The sequence below is a fragment of the Benincasa hispida genome, chromosome 9 (genome assembly GCF_009727055.1).
Source record: "Benincasa hispida cultivar B227 chromosome 9, ASM972705v1, whole genome shotgun sequence".
Taxonomy (NCBI): Eukaryota; Viridiplantae; Streptophyta; class Magnoliopsida; order Cucurbitales; family Cucurbitaceae; genus Benincasa; species Benincasa hispida.
This window is the reverse complement of record NC_052357.1, coordinates 31,565,227-31,583,664: the sequence shown is the minus strand read 5'-3', so window position 1 is coordinate 31,583,664 and position 18,438 is coordinate 31,565,227. Positions and strand designations below refer to the sequence as shown.

The window sequence follows — 18,438 nt, the reverse complement described above, 5'->3', positions numbered from 1 at the left end:
TCTAAAATTGATATATATAACGAAAATTACATAGGAAAAAAAAAGTAAACGTTATCTATTCAAGAGAACCTTGTTGAGAAATGAGATTAAACATTATCTATTCAAGAGAACCTTGTTGAGAAATGAGATTAAAAATTTTCCTAAATTTTGAAAGAAAAAAATTTCCACGGAAGATAAAGGAATTACACTGATTTTCTAATTTTTTTAGAGACTGATTTGCAATGCAACCTAAAAAGCTAAAACCTATTTTATATTTTAATTTCATATTTATAATATTTTTTTAAAAAAAATCCCACTTTTAAATAAAAAATTTCCTTTTTTTCTTTCTTTTTTTTTTTTTCAAAAAGAGATAAAACAGTTTTTTTAGCATGAATTTAAAATCAAAGTTAAAAAAGAACCAAGCGGGAATCAAACTCAAGTCCCACGTAGTTTCAATCAATCCCTTGCTAATAAACCACAGAGGAGATTTAATAATAAGAGTGCATTTATTAATAAGATTATTAACTATTACTTAAAATTTTATATTCAAAATATAAAAATCGATAATTTGAGGGGGACAACCTCCACGTGACTCTACCCTTAATGACATCACGAGAGACTAAAACTAGAAAACCACATAGGATAAGGGGAAAGGAGAATTGAAGAGATCCTCTCTTCCCAAGCCTTCCTCACCAGAGGGTGTGCTCATTATGAGAGCAAACGAACGTGAGAAAAAAGAAACATGTCTCCAAGCTCTACGCCAGAGTCTTCGCCTCATTTTGGTGAAAAAAGAAACTTCGGTCAAGTCAATAGCTTGCCCATTTAGCAGCTTCACCACCTTCAAACTATCATATCTGATCTTAATATGATAGAAGTTGATAGAGAATGCTTTTTCAAGATCATCACAAATCGTTTGAGCCTCAAGAACCTTGACCTCTCCTTACACCTATGAATGTACTGCATGCCGGCAGTTCGAACCTACTCCATATATCATTGATTAAAAATAGTGAATTAATCCTAACTTATTCAATATTAATTACAAAATAATTGATAATTAATAACAAACTAATAGCCATGCATCATCAAATACCATTAATATATATAAGTGACAAAGGGGTATAATTTTTTTGTAATATTATTTTTCTATCAATATTATATTCACATTATTATTTTCTATCATATATCAATGCTGATGATCTTTTTATATTTTCTATGAAACAAAAATTCAAGTGTGATATATAATGAAATTATTTCAAAATTAGAGTAAAGTTTCCTTTTGAGAGAAAAAAAATAGAGACCATAGTAATAACAAAAAAAATCCTTCATGAATCAAATATATTACTTTTTTATAAAAATTAATTAGTAATATACAACTATCGTGCTAAAAACTACTATCTAAAAGGGACTATAGAGGAGAAACTTTTGATTTCCCCTTTTGCCCATTTTAGTGAATGGTTATAGGATTATCTTAGTTAATTTCATATTTAAAGTCGTTAAGTTGCACATCATTAAAAAAAATCACATTTTTCCTTATTCTTGAGCTTTACATGTAAAAAAGAAAAAGAAAATAAAAAATCGAACTAAGAGAAGATTATCACGAAATTTTAAAAAAGAATAGAACAAACTATTTTGATATAAAATTAAAGTTTAAAATTGAAAGGATAAAAATCATCCAAATCAATATAAAACATATTTTTTATTAAAAAAAATAAGAGAGAGTTATCACGAAATTTTGAAATATATATTTTTTAAGATTTAAATTAAAAGAATCAAATTATTCAAATAAAAAAAAATCTGTTCAATTAAGAGACAATTATCACCAAGTTTTAAAAGACTTGATTTTGTCAAAACAAAAAATAAATTATCCAATAGATCTTCTCGATGTAGTAAACAATTACATATTTTTCTTAAATTATTAAGAACATTTATTTTATTTAACCTTTATATAGATATATATAGAAACGTTTATCTCAAATCTAACGCTATAAAACACGTGCAACACAGATAGCATTTAGCTAGTGGATAAAAACTATTAGAAAAATACTATATCATTTTCGATCATATTGAAATTAAAATACCAAATTTCCTTCCCACAAATATCATTCTAGTAAAATGAAGATGAAACATGCAATTAATTACCTCAAGTACCTTGTACACACAAACATTTAGAGAATACACATGAGGGAAACCACCCACCCTAATCATTTAAGACTCGTTTGGATTGACTTGAGAAAAAAATGTGCTTCAAAAAATTCATTTTTTATTTAAACACTTTTGATAAAAATTGATTAAAATACACTTGAAAAACTATTTTGAGTGGTCGTCAAATACTCTAATTTCTTCCAAAATGACTTATTTTTTAAATTAGATACTTGAAAATGTACTTCAAACACATTCTTACTATTTGATCTTACCACCTTAATTTGAAAATTGTTTACCAGTGCAAGTACATACACAGTGTTTTTCAGCTCTAATTTACTTGAGGAAAAAAACCTTCATGAAGGAATCTCTAAACGAAATTCATAAATTTAAGGTTATCATCTTGTAGATATATTGTATTTGTTGAATTCATGACATCGATATCATAATGGTAAACAAAAACACTAAAACCATTAGATGTGTCACCCGAGATAATGAATAACCATCCTAACAAGTCCATATCTTCACTTATCCTAATTATATCAAACTTACTAGACTCATTTTTGTACACAGTGCAAGTTAATAATCATGTGAGTATTGAAAATTAAAAGTTTCTTCTTAATGGAATCAGAAATGTGTTGTACTATGGAGAATATGAAACGATGTATTGAAAACGGAAAAAGTAAATATCAAAATAATCAAAATTAATTAAAGAATATAACAAAAAGATGAAAATAGTGAACATAGAAAGATATGATAAAAAAAACTCGAATTAAAACATTATAAAGTCAATGTATAAAAAAAAAAAAAAAATCTAAGCTTAAAATCTAAAGAAAAAAAAAGAGGTTCGATTTTGAAAAATCCCACAACTGAAATCCTACGAGTTAGAAATGGGCATGAATCTAGAGATAGTGATACTGCTACTGCAGGGATAAATCGACAAATGCGGTGTAATTGTATAAAAAAATGGGACAACCAGGGGCTAACAACTTTTTATGCCCTATATTGGGTTCTCTTTTCTCTATAATTAATTTACTTTTCATTTGGAATATGAATATAATTACTTAATTAAAACTAATTCGTATCAGTTTACCAAATCAACACAACTAATTGAGTTTTTCAAAAAATATATTTAACTAAAATAACTCATTAATATTTCCTTAAAATATTACATTTAATTCAATTTTACTAAATTTGTTGATTAATTAATATCAATAAACTTTAAAATATATTTGTTTAATTAACTAAAGTTAGTTAAATCAAATTATTACTTATTGATTAATTGCACCTGCAGATGAACGAGGAGCGAGGATTGTACATCGACTGATCAAGTGATCATGCATCAAAGTGATCGAGAATGATGGGACGAACATCATGAAAAAGTCATTGTACATCGATGACCATTTTTCATTGGCACTAATTCAATTGGACTGAAACTCAATTTATGATCATCATATTAAAAATAATTAAAAATAAATAACAATAGTAACAGTAACATCAATATTTTTACTTTGTTTCAGATTGAAAAAATAGAGAAATTCTTATAAATAGAAAATATTTAAAAAAATATTTACATTTTATATAAAAGTTTCAAAAACTAATTAGTAGTTAATTAGTTTTTGTAACAAATTTTTTGTTACGAAGTCTAAATATTTTTAGATATTTTTTTATATTCAAGAGGCGCCTTAAAAATCAGTTCTTTTTGGAAGATTAAAACATCATATCGGTCACTTCAGAACTTGTTCAAATCTGTAAAAAAACAAAAAAAAAAAAAAAAAAATTGTCAAATTAAAAGACAGTGAGTGAACGTGATACCAGAAGTATTTGAATACTTTTTCCCTTAATACTGGCTTCCTCAAATACCAATTTCGCAAATGCTCCAATGGAAATGCATTTGTCAAGTCTTAAAAGAGATCGATTTGGCCAACTTAATTATATAAATAACGGTGGTTATGATCTCAAAACCAGAAGGAACCATTCACCGATTTTTAGTTCAAAACTCTAAAACCTCAAGTTATAAACTACTGTGAGATACAAGGAAAACCACTCCAGTTCCCTCAAACCAAACTATTCTCGCAGGCCTATCGTCGTCGCCGTCGCCGTCACCTCGTGTATGAAATGCGGACGCTGCTTCTTCTGGTCACTCCTTGGATTAGGCAGATTCTATTTTCTTCATTTTGGCAAACATGTTGCCGTAAAACTTGGCATCCTTTTTATTGTATTCCTTCACCTTCTCCTTCAGAGTTTTGTATTCCAATTTTACATCCCTGATTGTATCAACAATATCAATTGACTTACAAGAATCTACAAGCAACTGCGTATCGAGCATTGAAGAAAAGGAGGAAAGGATACGTGCCTGTTATTTGGATCGATATCAAGAGCTTTCTTGATGTCAAATTCAGCCAAATCCAAGTCAGCTAGCTCGATATATGCTTGAGCCCTTCTATATAGAGCCTTAACATTTGAACTCTCAAGTTCTAGCACCTGCAGCAGTTTGAGTGAGGTTAGATTTGCAGTTATTAACAGTTCGTTCAATAGAAACGTCAAACGCGGCAGCCTCAGTCGGCTGTCTCAACCTCACCCACCTTGGTGCACAATTTCTCTGCCTCGTTGTACAGCTTGAGCTTCAATTTACAAGCTGCATTATTCAAATTGCATGCAACTTTCAATGCCTTCGCCTGCTTTTTCTCTTCTTCGCTAAACGAAGAATCGTATTCAATGAACTTCACAGCCTGCCCGAAAACATGACCAGGTATACACATGAGTTATTCCATCCAAAAACAACTCAGATCGTATTCTAGTTGCATAAATTTTGTATAACAAGAAAAGGAAAGATGAAGAAAGACTAAGAGTCTACTCAACCCATGTATGAAGACAATTGCTTTCTAGTTTCTATCTTGTGCAAGGGAAAAAAAACAGTTCTAGAAATACCAAAAATGAATGATTTACTAAATATAAGGTGCATAAAAGAAACTTTTGACAAATATAGATAAAGTAATTGAAATTGCAAGTAGAATAATCACCTTCTCATATCTCTTGGAAGCTCTAGCAAATTTTCCAGACTTGAACAACACATTTCCTTCTTCCTTTTTTTTACCAGCAGCTTCAACCTTTTCCTGGTTATTCATCTCCCATGATTCTTTCTCCTGATGAAATGATAATAAGGATGAGATAATTATAAGACATGAAAAATAAATGTGAAAGTAAAGTTCGTACACAACAAAGTACAAACCTTGTCAAAAGCCACCAGCTCAACCTCGTAATACACAGTTGAGTTTGGAGGAACGACAGCTAAATCCTGTTGTGACTCAGAGGAACCAAAAGCATATTCTGGTGCTATTGTCAGCAGGGCTATCTCACCTTTCTTCATTGTCACCACAGCTTTGTCAAGGCCATCAATCACTTGTTCTAAATTTCACAGAAGTAAAAATGTTCAGGGAGAGCATCAAATTAGTTGTATCACATACAATTAACATCAATTCCCTTGAGAGAGCATCAAATTAAAAAGAACACAATATCATAGCCCACACATACCTTCATCTGTTTTAAACTCAAGCGGCTCTTCACCATCATCATGTCCCTTCCTCAAAAATATCTTGCCATCTCCCAACTTCCCAATCAATTTCACTGCAATTCAGTTGTTGAGTTAGAATTCTGAAATGAAGCAAGCAATGTAGCTTACACAATTCATCTTTTTCTCTTGAAACCAACCTTTGACAATGGATCCGTCATTTGGCTTCTCATAACCTTCTCCTTCTTTCAGAATTTTCTTGATAACCTTTTTGTCAGGGGTAACTTCTGAAACAGTCTTCCAAGATACCAACTCTAAAGTAATATCGAGAGATGCATTTGGTGGAACTGCACCTTCATTACTAGAGGCTGGTTTACCTTTCTCCCCAAACCCATCTATAACAACAGAGAGAAGAATGTAAGAGACATTTTGAATCAACCTTGACTTGAGGAGCATCTATTGAAGACTTACATTGTGGCTTCACCGTGAGGAGTGCCTTTTCACCTATCTTCATGGTTTTTACAGCCTTTGCGAGTGCAGGGCAAAAGTAACCTGTTTCGAGGTGTGCTTTAATTGAGATTCACATAAAATCAAGGTCTAGCAAAAATATCTTTTTCCCAATCAAAATCAACGTCTTTTCTCGATGAAAGTCAAAAGAACAAAATTACCATCCCCAATGGTGAATTCCACTCCATCAGCTTTTGCAACAAGTGTTCCATCGTCTAGCTTAGCTTCAAAATTAACTGCAGTAACATGACATGAAAAGAAACCAATGTAAAACAAGAAAATTGGCATGATAAATAATACCCACAGAACAATTTAGCATATCTACTTGCCTAGCACTTCATCAAGGTCCTTTGGATTATCCCATTTGTCCCCTTGAGTTAAGATCTTCTTGAATATTCCTCCGTCCTTACATATGTCCTTAACGCTTGTCCAAGATAGTAACTCGACATCGAACTGCAATGTCGCACTAGGAGGAATGGTTGGTGGGGAGCCAGATTCACCATATGCTAGATCAGGAGGAATGGTAAAAAGAGCTTTTTCATTTTTCTTCATTGTTTTGATACCCAGATCCCATCCTTTGATCACTTGTCCTGCACCATAAAGGGAGTTAAAAAAAAAAAAGGGTATAATGACTGACATAAAATGAACATTCAAGAAGGACAGCATCTTAGCCAGAAACCAAGAGAGCTGCCTAAATCAGGCATGTCAGTAGTAAATGGCCTCAAAGAATGATCAAACAGAGAAAATAGATTCCCGTCATAATGGGAAACATCACCGAATACATTGCATCTGAAAGTTCAGATTTACAGGAAAGAACCACAAGAGCGGCAGAAGTTCCTCTATATAGCAATAAGTATCCCCAGAAGAAAGAAATTTTGAGAAAACAGAAGGAAATAGTAAGAGTAATAATATCTTTCAGGTGCTTGTTCCCAATCAGAATTCAGAACTAACTGAACCAGGCCAAAGTACCACTTACAAAAAAACATGAGGATTTTTTCTTTATTTTTCTTTTGTATGTGATGTATGTGAAGCTCATAATTGGTCATATGAACCAAACAAAAACCCAGGTAACCACTGTTCCTTTACAGAGCAAAATTTATTAAACATAACACAAGCATTCAAACAACTATCAGTTGAACTTCATATCCTGAATTAGAAAAGCATTAAAATAATACTGTTCTAAATAGACTACGGAGGGTTTACATCGTCTCTCACAAGTGATTGCAATAAAATAGTAGCTTTCAACCAATAAATCCAATCCAGTCCATATAAACGCCAAAAATTGTCCATAAGAGGGTGAGCGATAAATTAAAGGATGTTCCCGTTATAGACTTCATTATATTATATCACACAATAAAATACCCAACATATAATCAACCAGCAGCAATGTAGTTCAATTCCCATTAAATTGGCTTGATTACCAAATGCTAACGAATAAAAGAAGCATCACAATCACACATCCAACTCCAGAAAAAATGATAAAATTTCCCTCACCTTGACCAAGTGTGAACTTGAACGGGGTTCCACGATCGCGGCTAGAGTCAAACTGAGTCCCATCAAGCAAAGTCCCAGTATAGTGAACTACATTACAAACAAACAGAACAACCCAAAAACTCAGAATCAAAGAAATCCCCACGTCTAACCCAAATTCCAGGTGGCGGCTTGTAGTGAGTGACAATTACCTTCAACCTCATCGCCATTGTCAGGAAATTCCCATCCTTCACCTTCCTTAAGAAGCTTCTTCTTCAAGCCTTGATTTCCAATCTCTTTCTCCTCCCCAACCTTGATAGCAACAGTTGCATCAGAAAGATCCAAGTCGTCGGCCATGTCAGCGGCGGCAGGGATATCAAAATCTTCATCCATTGGAGAAAATCAAGAACAGGGAACTAACTGTAAGGAAGAGATGAAAGGAACAGGTATGAGGTTAGAGTGCAGGGAATGAACGAGGGAGAGTTGAAGAAATGGGAAGGATTATAGAGAAGAAGAAAAAGGGAGGGGTTGTTCTAGAGAGTTCTATAAAGAGAGGAACCGAGGGTTTTCAGGAGATTTAAGATTGAATATTTAAAGAATAAAGAAAATGAAAAGAGCGTGGGATTAAATTAGGGAATGGTGAGGATGGTTCGAGAGAGAGTGAAAAAGAAGAAAACAAAAAAAAGTTTAAATGCTACTTTATCCCATTATTTTTAATTTTGGTTCATTTCCCTACTTATATTTTCATTTTTATCATTTTAATTTTGGCGATTTTTAAAAAATAAATTAAAATATTTATAAATATCCTAAAATTTCATAGGATACAATAGATCACGTTAAACTATTATCTATATTTACCTGTGACACATAATAGTTACTCTAAAAAATATCTTTTTGATCCAATAAAAAATAAAAATGAATCAAGGTCTCATTTGGTAATTATTTGGTTTTTTTTAAATTAAGTCTATAGATACTACTTCTATCTCCAAATTTTTTTCTTTATTATCTACTTTTTATAAAAATCAAACCAAAATTTAAAATTAAAAAAATAGGTTTTAAAAACTTGTTTTTGTTTTTGAAATTTGGCAAATAATTCAACTATTATAGTTAAGAAAAATGTAAATCATGGTAAAAAAATGGGAGAAAATAAGCTTAACTTTCAAAAACCAAAATAAACATTTTGAGAGTATATAGACCAAAATAAATATATTAAATTATAGAGCCAAAATAAACCAAATTAAAATAATATTTAAGTTTAAAAAATTTTAAAAATAAAAATCAAAGTTGGAGTGAGCTTTGGGGATTACATTTCAATACTTGACAAAAGCTTTTTGTTGAGTGAATTACAATTTTTCTAGTTGCTCTTACACCTAATGGGTGACAGTGGAGCAAAGCCAACATTAGCTAGTAAGGGGACATTTTGAACCGGAACTATCTTAAAACTATAATAACACATTTTACTATAATAAATACTATTTTGTAGTTCTCAATTAGTTATAGTCAACAGTATTTCAAAACTTCTATTTTCTACAATTTTTACTATTTTTCATTCATTATTTTTTTTATTCTTTGATACAGTATTTATTATTTCATTGTCAAATTAAAATAGTTTACACCTCAAAAAATATATCATTATAACCTAAATTAAAATAATCTACACCCCAAACACAAACTAATACAACCTAACTATATAACTTAGGACTATAATAACCAACTATATAGTTGTTTGGTTTAAGGTTTTAAAAATGCTCGAGAATAAAGTGTAGAGAATAAAAAATCTGAGAATAAGATAGCTAAGAATCAAGAATGGTTGTGTTTTATTGTATATAGGAATGTTATCAAAATTTTATGGTAACAAATTAGCTTGGTATTTTATTTATAAAATTAATCATGGACACCTCTATAAAACTTTGGTAGATTAATTGATAAAAAATAAATTCAATTCAAAGTTTAAAATTAATTATTTAACTATCAAATAATAACATTAATTAAATTATTAATTATAAATATTTATAAAATGAGTAATTTATAATTAAAGTTACTTGATTACATAATTTGATGAATTTATATAAATATGATGTATTAATTAATAAAACAATCAATCAGTTTAAAAAATAAATATAACATTTTGTGATAAAAAGATAATAATTTATAATTATTAGTAATAAACTAATTATAATTATTTAAAATAATCTCATAAAATATTAATCATAATGACAATTAATTAACTATATATATAATTTATCAATAAATTAATAGTATTAATGCATTGGTTCTTTAATATAATTAATTAATTAATTAATTAGAATAGTTAAATTCAAATATTATAATTTAAAATTTAATATAATTTTCTAAATTATAAATTTAATACTCATATATTAATTAATTTGAATAATATAAAAAAAAAAATCATGTATTAAAAGGGGAGAGAGAGTGGACATCAAGAAAATCCACACTTTTGGATGAGTATTATCCATAGGTATAAGGAATGCATGAGAATAGTTTATTTTCATGTAGCAAATAAGGAGATGTGTATCTCTTGTCCATTCTCATCCATATTTTCATCCTAATTTCCTTAATTCAAACACCCCTTAAGAGTTAACTATCAAAAAGTCTATGGTTTAAATCTTTTCATTTCTATTGTCTAAAATAAGAGGAATAAAGAAAAACACATTGATTGATGTATGGAAAAGAGTTATTTGGAATAGTTGATTCTACTTTTTGTTTGGTTTAAAGAATTCTTATACCTATTGTGAACCCCCCAATATATTTACATCAATTTTATGACTAATAAACTCCTTGTATCATTATCTCAAAAAAAGAAAAAAAAAAAAAAGAAAAAGAAGAAACTCCTTGAATCGTCACTAAATGACTCTACTCATTGCCCTAAATGTCTCATTAATATTAAATTATAATTTTAGTCCTTAAATTTTAAGATTTATATCTATTTTGGTCTTAAAGGTCTTTGAACTTTCATTTACTTAATTTTTTTGTGTTTATTGAAATAACTTTTTTTTGTCGTGTATCATGAATTCTTAAAGTTTCAAAAAATTCAATGGCTAAATTTATAAATTTAAGTTCGTATCCTTGTAGTTTTTTTTTTTTTTTTTTTTTTTTTTTTGTGCTAGAGTGAGCATAGTTGATTAAGTGGCATATGATGTATTTTAGCAACTAAAAAGTCTATATTTTGAATCTCTATGCCCCTAACCCTATTTTACTAAAAGAGTCCTTGAAGATTCTTTTTATTTAGAGGAACAATGAGAAAGGAATATTGATTATCCTTTGCCAACAAGAGCGTAACTCAACTGGCATAATGTTCATACTATCAATCTCGATATGAAGTTCGATTCCCCCACCTCACACTTTAATTACAATACCTTTAAAAAAAAGGATTAGCACATGAGAGGAGGAGAGGTAGAAGTAAGCATGTCATTCTAGAAGTATACGAGTAAGAACATGATATGTTAAGAAAATCTACACATTGTTTGTAAGGATAGTCTTCACTCTCAAAAGTAACTCGATGAAGATTGATTTAAACCTTTAGCTACAAGAAAAATAGTAAAGATCTAAATCAATGATTATATCAAATTATTATTTTTTATTTAGTACATAATGTGACGTGAAAATTCAAACCTTTATCTACAAAAGATTAAATAATATATATATATTTTATTTAATATCATGAATGTTGAGATATAAACATGTTAGCAAATTATGTTACTATTTAATTTTTCTTTCGACATGCATGCCCAATCTAGTTGAGTTGCTAAGGTTGGCAATAAATTATTAAAGTTCAAATTTTAAAATTTAAGTAGCAATTTTTCTATAATCTTTTTACAATTGCAAACATTCCACCTGCCACATTTTCAAAATAAATTTTCATTTAACATCTTATGTTTGGTTTTAAAATTTATATTTTTTAATTTCGCCAATAAAAAAAAATAACATAGAATTTTAGAACTTTTTTTTTTCCATTCAAAGAATTTTGTTAATATTTTCGACAACATTTTTAATTTAAAATGATTATCCTAATTAAAGAACATAAATATCAGTTTAATAATTATAAAAGCATGGAAACAAATAGAAACACAATTTATCATCGGTAAGAAGTTTGGAGAGCAAATCATCCCTCCAAAAATTAAAATGGAAGATATAAACTTGGGAGAAAATTTTTTAAGTATCTCTATAATTCAATATAGATGAAACTTATGTCATAATCAGACCCTTTGACAATAAATGTCCAGAACTAAAAGCTAAGTGGCTTCATAGATAACGTAATCAGTACATCCTAAGAAACCAAAAGGGAAAGTGGTAGAATAGCAACAAGACTATAGCTCACTGTCATCATTTGAGTTTCCACCACTTGATGGTTTCCCATTAACAGCAACAAGCTCAGTGTCAAATATGAGTGTTGCACCACCTGTAAATTTACACAAACAAGAAAAAAAAATGAGTTCAAGAACCTCAACCTTAGAGTCGAACTTATCTGCTTAAACCAATTGAACATAAGCAATTGAACTATGTTCATGTTTGACTTCAGACAAATATGATTAGTTGGTAATCAGTGTCCTGTGGTGGCAAATGCCAGAGATCCAAAATCCAAACAGAGGTCCAACATGAACACCGACATATCTCAGCTTCATCTTTCAGTTCTATGATTTGAATAAATTCAAATGATGGCTCGAGCTTTGAGGTAGTTGAAGCCTCCCAAAAATATTAGAGGTAAGTCATGAACTTAATTGCAAGTATTCGCCCGAAGACCATTATCAAAAAAGTTAATCAACATTATGGATTCAAATTTAAACTCAAATTCATAACGAAAATCTAATGTAGTCTCTGACTATGCAACTTTTTCATTCATTACTATCTTTTTAGTTAAAAAATACGTGAGCTGCAACAATGTGAGATTTGAAACTTTGACCTTTTAGTAGATATACCATAGCCAATTGAGCTATACTAAGGTGAATCATTGTAGTTTCTTTTTAATTTTTACAGTTTATAAGTTAACTAGCATCTTTTAAAACATCATATCATCACCCTAACTGGTGCCATGTTGGGGTTCACATTATTATTTCTAGAGCCGAAGAGTGAAAATGACATCAAATAAATCAGATTTGAAAACTTAAGCAATATTTCTGTAAAAATAGAAGATGCTCATAACTACTATCTTCTTAAATAGGCTTATATTGAAATACCTGGAATGGTTGGTGGAGAGCCTTGGGGTCCATACCCCAACTTTGCAGGAATTTTCAGTTTACGTTTCTCACCAACGCACATTCCCAATAACCCTTGGTCCCATCCTGAAAATGAAAGAATTTCGGCTCTCAATAGTCAATAACTTCCAAGCACAATATCAGAATAGGTATTTACTGAGAAACTAGCAAATTTTTTCCGCACAGATCTTTAGGTAATGACTGTATTCATATTCACTATATTGAATCTTCTGAGCTTAATCATAACATTTGTAGATTTGAGTTCACAGATCACGGATCAGGACAAGTTGAACAAGTTAAGGAACAAATTCCGGTAAAACGAGGGAGCATACAGCAATCTGTACCCTATGTTCAAGCAATGTGAACAGGGGTAGATAAGCTGAGTTTAGACCAACATCAGTTCCAAGATATGTTCTCATTTTAGATCACGAGAATCGTCAAGAAACTAATTAATATGATGCAATGATATTCGTGCCCTTTCTTTTTCTTTTGGGAAGTCCGGAAATGTTAAGAAATAGGGTCATTTTTTTTATAACGTGAATGGGATTTTGAGGATGTTTAAGAGGGACAAAAATTCAACATCTTTACTGAGCCTCAAACAACAAAAAGTTGTGTGATCTTCCCTCTTTTTATTATAATTTCCGTAAGTTGTTTCTCAAAAAATATAAATAAATTGTCTGTGATATACGACTGAGAATTTTAAGAAGCCAAGATGCCAATGGCTGAACTTAAAAATGACATTTGTTGAGTTTCTAAATGGTTAAATGTCATGACAAATGTCAGAGGATGTAACGTTGGAGTACTGATAGGCCACCAATTAGGTAAGCTTAAGCAAGAATAGCTAGGAAGGGAAATTTGAGATAGTTTAGGTGGAAAAATATTTGGTAAGAAAGATGTATTAAGTGGAATTCCTGGTAACTACTTGGTGTAAGGCTTTAAGCATGGGGGTAAGGAGTGAACAGGCAGGCTGTTTCAGGTGAATTATGATGATGAGCTCTCGAGTTCTTCTGTCGTACTGATAACTTTTGAGTAATGCATAAACTACTTGAGATCTATAATAATAGACGAATTATTTCTTGACCGCAGCTGAACTCAAACCCATTTGGATCAACGAGGAGTCCAAGATAATGATGAGCAAAAATGGAAACATTCAAAATAGAAAGTAAAAACAGTAAAAACAACAAAGAAATTATCTTGGCAGCGAAAGTTGCTACCAGTGACTAGATGTATGTATTTTGTGCAAAAATACCTTTAATTACTTGACCAGCGCCTAGCTCAAACTCAATGGGGTCACCCCTTTCAAAACTAGAGTCAAAAACAGTCCCATCTGTGAGCTTCCCCTATTAAATCATATGACAACAAAGATCAGTCAAGAAGATGGTGGAACCTGAAAGAGGACGCCTCATTATAAAATGAATCAACTGTGTTAAGTCTTCGAATGGAAAAATGCACATAATTATATTAGTGAAATCATAAATTAATCATGTTTGTTTAGGCTGCAACTGGTTTCTTATTCATTTCAATTAAGTAATATATCATTCCTTCAAATAAAGTTCAAATTAAGAGCCCCCATTATCTTACTGGGGCAATGCCTTATCTTCCTTGCTCTGACATCTCCCAAACTCTTCCTTTATGCCATTGACAGGCATTAACAAATTGAATGCTATGTATTAATATATACAAACACAAACAAACATAAAAGCTAGAGCCAAACTAAGTTATTGATGCAACTTACACGGTAGTGAACTTTGATTCTATCACCTTTATGAGCTTGAATGTCACAGGAGGTTGGCCTACCCTGCAAAAAAAAAAAAAAAAAAAAAAGGAACTTCAAAACAAAGAACTAGCAAGAAACAACTTGGGACAGTGATCCAAGTGTTAGAGGTATTTGGACCCTCCCAATCTTGAGATCACTCTCAAGCTTAATTCATTCTCCAAAATATTGCCTCCCAAGTGTTTCCATTTTTGAGACGAATGCTCTTATCAAAAACATTGTTGTTTTCCCTCTAAGCCCCATTAAGATAAAAATAGAAACTAGTGTCTGAGAAATAAAGGAAATGAGCAACTGTCTCTTCATCAAGCAACTTCATTACATTTACATCATTACCAGCTAACACAAATTTTGCAATGCACCACTACCAATAAAGGTGTAACTAAAAGATCTATTCATTCAACACTTCCTCGTCAAGTTTTCAGAAATTACAAATTTATAAGGCCATTACAGTAGCTACTGCTTCTCAGGGCCAAAACTCCCACCAGGGATTATGACCAAAATGTTTACATATAGAAATCAATTGTGTTATACTACCATATGCTTCAAGGCTAATAATCAATTTAAGTTAACCTACTTCCTCAAATAATGTCAAGCTAGTGAATTTATGAGATCACTAGTGGCAATTGATTTTAGAGCCAGACTATAGATCATTTCAAAGAAAAGTTTTATATTTCATTTTCTACCCCACAGTCGCAATGACAGTCTAAGAGTGAATTTTTTGTGGAGAAGATATCACATTCAGATCAAATTAAATTCATATGAAGACATGGGGAAAACCCCATCTCATAAATTGATCAAAACACCATCCAGATCTAACCCAATGTACACTTTTCATTACATATATAGATCTCATTTTAACCACAATGATTTTTCAAAATCAAAGTCCCATTATACCATGTCAATGACCACAAAGCTTTTACGAGACTAGAACAACTTGTAAAACATAAAATCCTTTCATAGTATCAAAGATCTTTAACTTCCTATCAGATATGAAAATGGGGGAGACATCCAAATTCACAGCAAAAGGAGTTCCAGACAGAATGGAGGCTAAAATGTACGAAAAAACGAAAACCCATTTCTGAAACCGTAGCACAAATAAGCACATTACCGTAACACCAATCTGTAACTCAGTTACATCCTTGGCCGTCTTCGCGTAAACTGAAAATCAATTGAAACCCCAAAAAAATTGAATGAACGAAACCCCATTTATGATGAATTACGATGAGATCTAAATACCCAGAAAAAAAAATGGGAAATACAACAGAAGAACATACCTAAATTGGACGCAAGCAAGAAGAGAAAAACTAGAGAAGCCTTCATTTGTTCGTCTTGAAATTGTTCTAAGAATGGGATTGTGTTGATCGATTGGTAAAACCCAAGTAATAATCTTTTGCAAATTAAAATTAAAATTAATTAAATTTTTTTTTTTTTTTTTGGGTTTTTTCTGATCCAAGAGATTGGCTGATTTGTCATAAATCTAGAGAGACGCGTCAAAAGAAGGCGTGATTGGGCGATAAGTCAGACATTTTCGTTATATCAACCAATCATATTTGAAGATCTTTTAATAGATGGCAAATTGTATTATTTGGAGGGAATTTTTAAAATTGTGATTAAAAAAACAAAAAATGAGGATAATTTATTCAAATAAGCATGGTTGGTTTTAATGTATGACTATATATTCAAAAGATTTTTAATATTTTGATTTTCTTTTTTCAAGTGAGCCATTATTTTTTTTTCAAGTTAAGCATTTTCAATTTAACTTTGGTGAATGTTAAAATTTGTTGCTGACAAATTTATATGACATTATACTAGTTATTGTGCAATAAATTACATTTATGGTAATTTATTCGTGTTTCATAATCGTAATGAATTGTAGGGTCTGCCTTTAAATCTATAATCAAATCTAATTGTGGTTGAAAATTACATGAGATCTGCTATCTTTATTTTTACCATTATTGTTATCCTTACAAATATTGTTACCATAACAGTATGAAAATTATGAATATGACACATTCATTGTTATATTTACCTTTACCATTATGGTTACAAATACTGTTAGGGTCAAGCAGTAATGACAATGATAACGATAATAATAAAATGTAACAAATCGGTAGAGATGCGGCAACTATTAACGCGTAATAAGATGCATGGAGAAGTAGAATCGTGGAGGGAATAAATTCACTGCATCATTAAGCTTGGTCGCAATCATAATCCCAGCTGGCCACAGTAACGCATTGTACACCTCTCGGTGGTCAGCCACATGCTTATATCTCTATAACGCATGGTTGTGTTAAGCATAAGATTATTCCTATCTCTAGGAACACTGCTTACTTTGCTTAGTGAGTTCCACTACACTACTTACTTTGCTTAGTGAGTTCCACTACTTAACCTCTCAGACAGTTGGTTATAGCTACTCAACTCATAGACAAGTTTTGTGATAGCCTAGCTCCAAGCAAAGGGGATTGACTCACTATACTCGTGCAACACACACCTCTCGGTGGTTTGCTACATATATCATATCTCTAGGCAACATAATTGAGTATGCGATAACTCTTGCAATCTACATTTAACTCATTGCAATGAAAGTAAAAGATGATAAAGAATAAGATAATGATGAAGATAGTGTTGAAGGAACTAAAGAGATGCATTTATTACAAAATGTATTAATGTCTTAAGCCAAGATGTAATATAATACAGAGATAAGAAGAGAAGTGGAGGGCTAGAAGTGGGCAATCTCTTGCTTCCATCAGATATACGTTAAGGCTGTCGGTGATACCATGGATGGGTGGTGGAGTAGTCTCTCTCGAGCTCTATCTCCGGCGAAGCTCCAGTCGTCACTCGAAAAGGGTTGTGGAAGTGAAGAACTCTCAAAGAATGTCTTGTTCACGCTCTCATCTATGATCACAAAATCTGCCCAAGGTAGAGACTTGGATCCTTGAATTTATAGAGCTCAAACGCTGACAACATTAGTAGTCCCGCTCTAAATCACTGCCACTTCTGATGCGGTAGGTGAAATGTCAGCATCATCTTATCTCTTTGATACTCTTAAGGTATGCGTTCATGATTGTTTCTTCTAAAGTATCAACGCATTCTACCCACTTTGCGATCGACCTTCTATCACGGTTATCACTCTATAGTTGCAGCATTCCATGCGACGAACTGGTGAATAAAGATCAACACATGCAATCGATTCTTGCGATAGCTATAAAAATAGACATTTTGACGCAGAATAACGCATGATATAGGGTTAGTAGGGATTTTCACTACTGATCAATGCAAGCTCATTTTTTCACATGAATGCATATTCTGCTCATCAACCTGCATAATTCTAAGTAAAATGCTACAATAGCTTGTACAAGCTATCAATCTTCGTTGTTCTGATGCATGGAAATCTCATTGGATATTTATAGGCATCAAGGAGCAACTTTTTCTTCTCTTACTAATGATTATGCTGATAAGGTGTATTAAATTCCATATCCTGATGCGCTGCCTGCTTCACATCAGAAGTTCATTGGCTCTGCCGTGAAGCTTTCTTGTCAGCTACCAACTTGGTCTTTGATTGGACTTCCACCACCCATGCATCATGTCGTCCTTTATCGCATAAGGCTACCAACTTGTTCAACTATTTGATTCCAATATTGGCGCAATTCCTTGTGATCACATAAGTACATTTCCCACACCCAAAAAACACGATTTTTATAACTTTCGTAGATAGAGAGACTTTGTGCGTGTGTGATCGCATGATATAATTATTTTTATGAATTCCTTATCAAGTTGTTACATTTTCAGAGCTTTTTTTCCTAATTTTTTTTAGATAAAAGAGGTAAAATAACTTGTATTTCTAC

The 18,438-nt window shown here is 31.4% G+C and overlaps 2 protein-coding genes across 2 annotated transcripts; both read right to left on the bottom strand.

Moving 5' to 3' along the window:
- Positions 1–3,939: 3,939 nt before the first annotated feature.
- LOC120086919 (peptidyl-prolyl cis-trans isomerase FKBP62-like) lies at positions 3,940–8,197 on the bottom strand. Its single transcript, XM_039043728.1, has 12 exons — positions 7,819–8,197; positions 7,631–7,717; positions 6,466–6,726; positions 6,298–6,372; positions 6,101–6,181; positions 5,830–6,024; positions 5,653–5,745; positions 5,351–5,526; positions 5,142–5,264; positions 4,704–4,850; positions 4,475–4,602; positions 3,940–4,385 (listed from the first exon to the last, which is right to left on the bottom strand). The coding sequence occupies exons 1-12, from the start codon at positions 7,997–7,999 to the stop codon at positions 4,271–4,273; spliced, it is 1,662 nt and encodes a 553-aa protein (XP_038899656.1). The 5' UTR covers positions 8,000–8,197; the 3' UTR covers positions 3,940–4,270.
- A 3,505-nt stretch (positions 8,198–11,702) lies between these two features.
- LOC120085057 (peptidyl-prolyl cis-trans isomerase FKBP15-1-like) lies at positions 11,703–15,980 on the bottom strand. The gene is made up of 6 exons (XM_039040899.1): positions 15,868–15,980; positions 15,702–15,751; positions 14,555–14,617; positions 14,069–14,159; positions 12,802–12,906; positions 11,703–12,026 (listed from the first exon to the last, which is right to left on the bottom strand). The coding sequence occupies exons 1-6, from the start codon at positions 15,911–15,913 to the stop codon at positions 11,935–11,937; spliced, it is 447 nt and encodes a 148-aa protein (XP_038896827.1). The 5' UTR covers positions 15,914–15,980; the 3' UTR covers positions 11,703–11,934.
- Between the last annotated feature and the right edge of the window lie 2,458 nt (positions 15,981–18,438).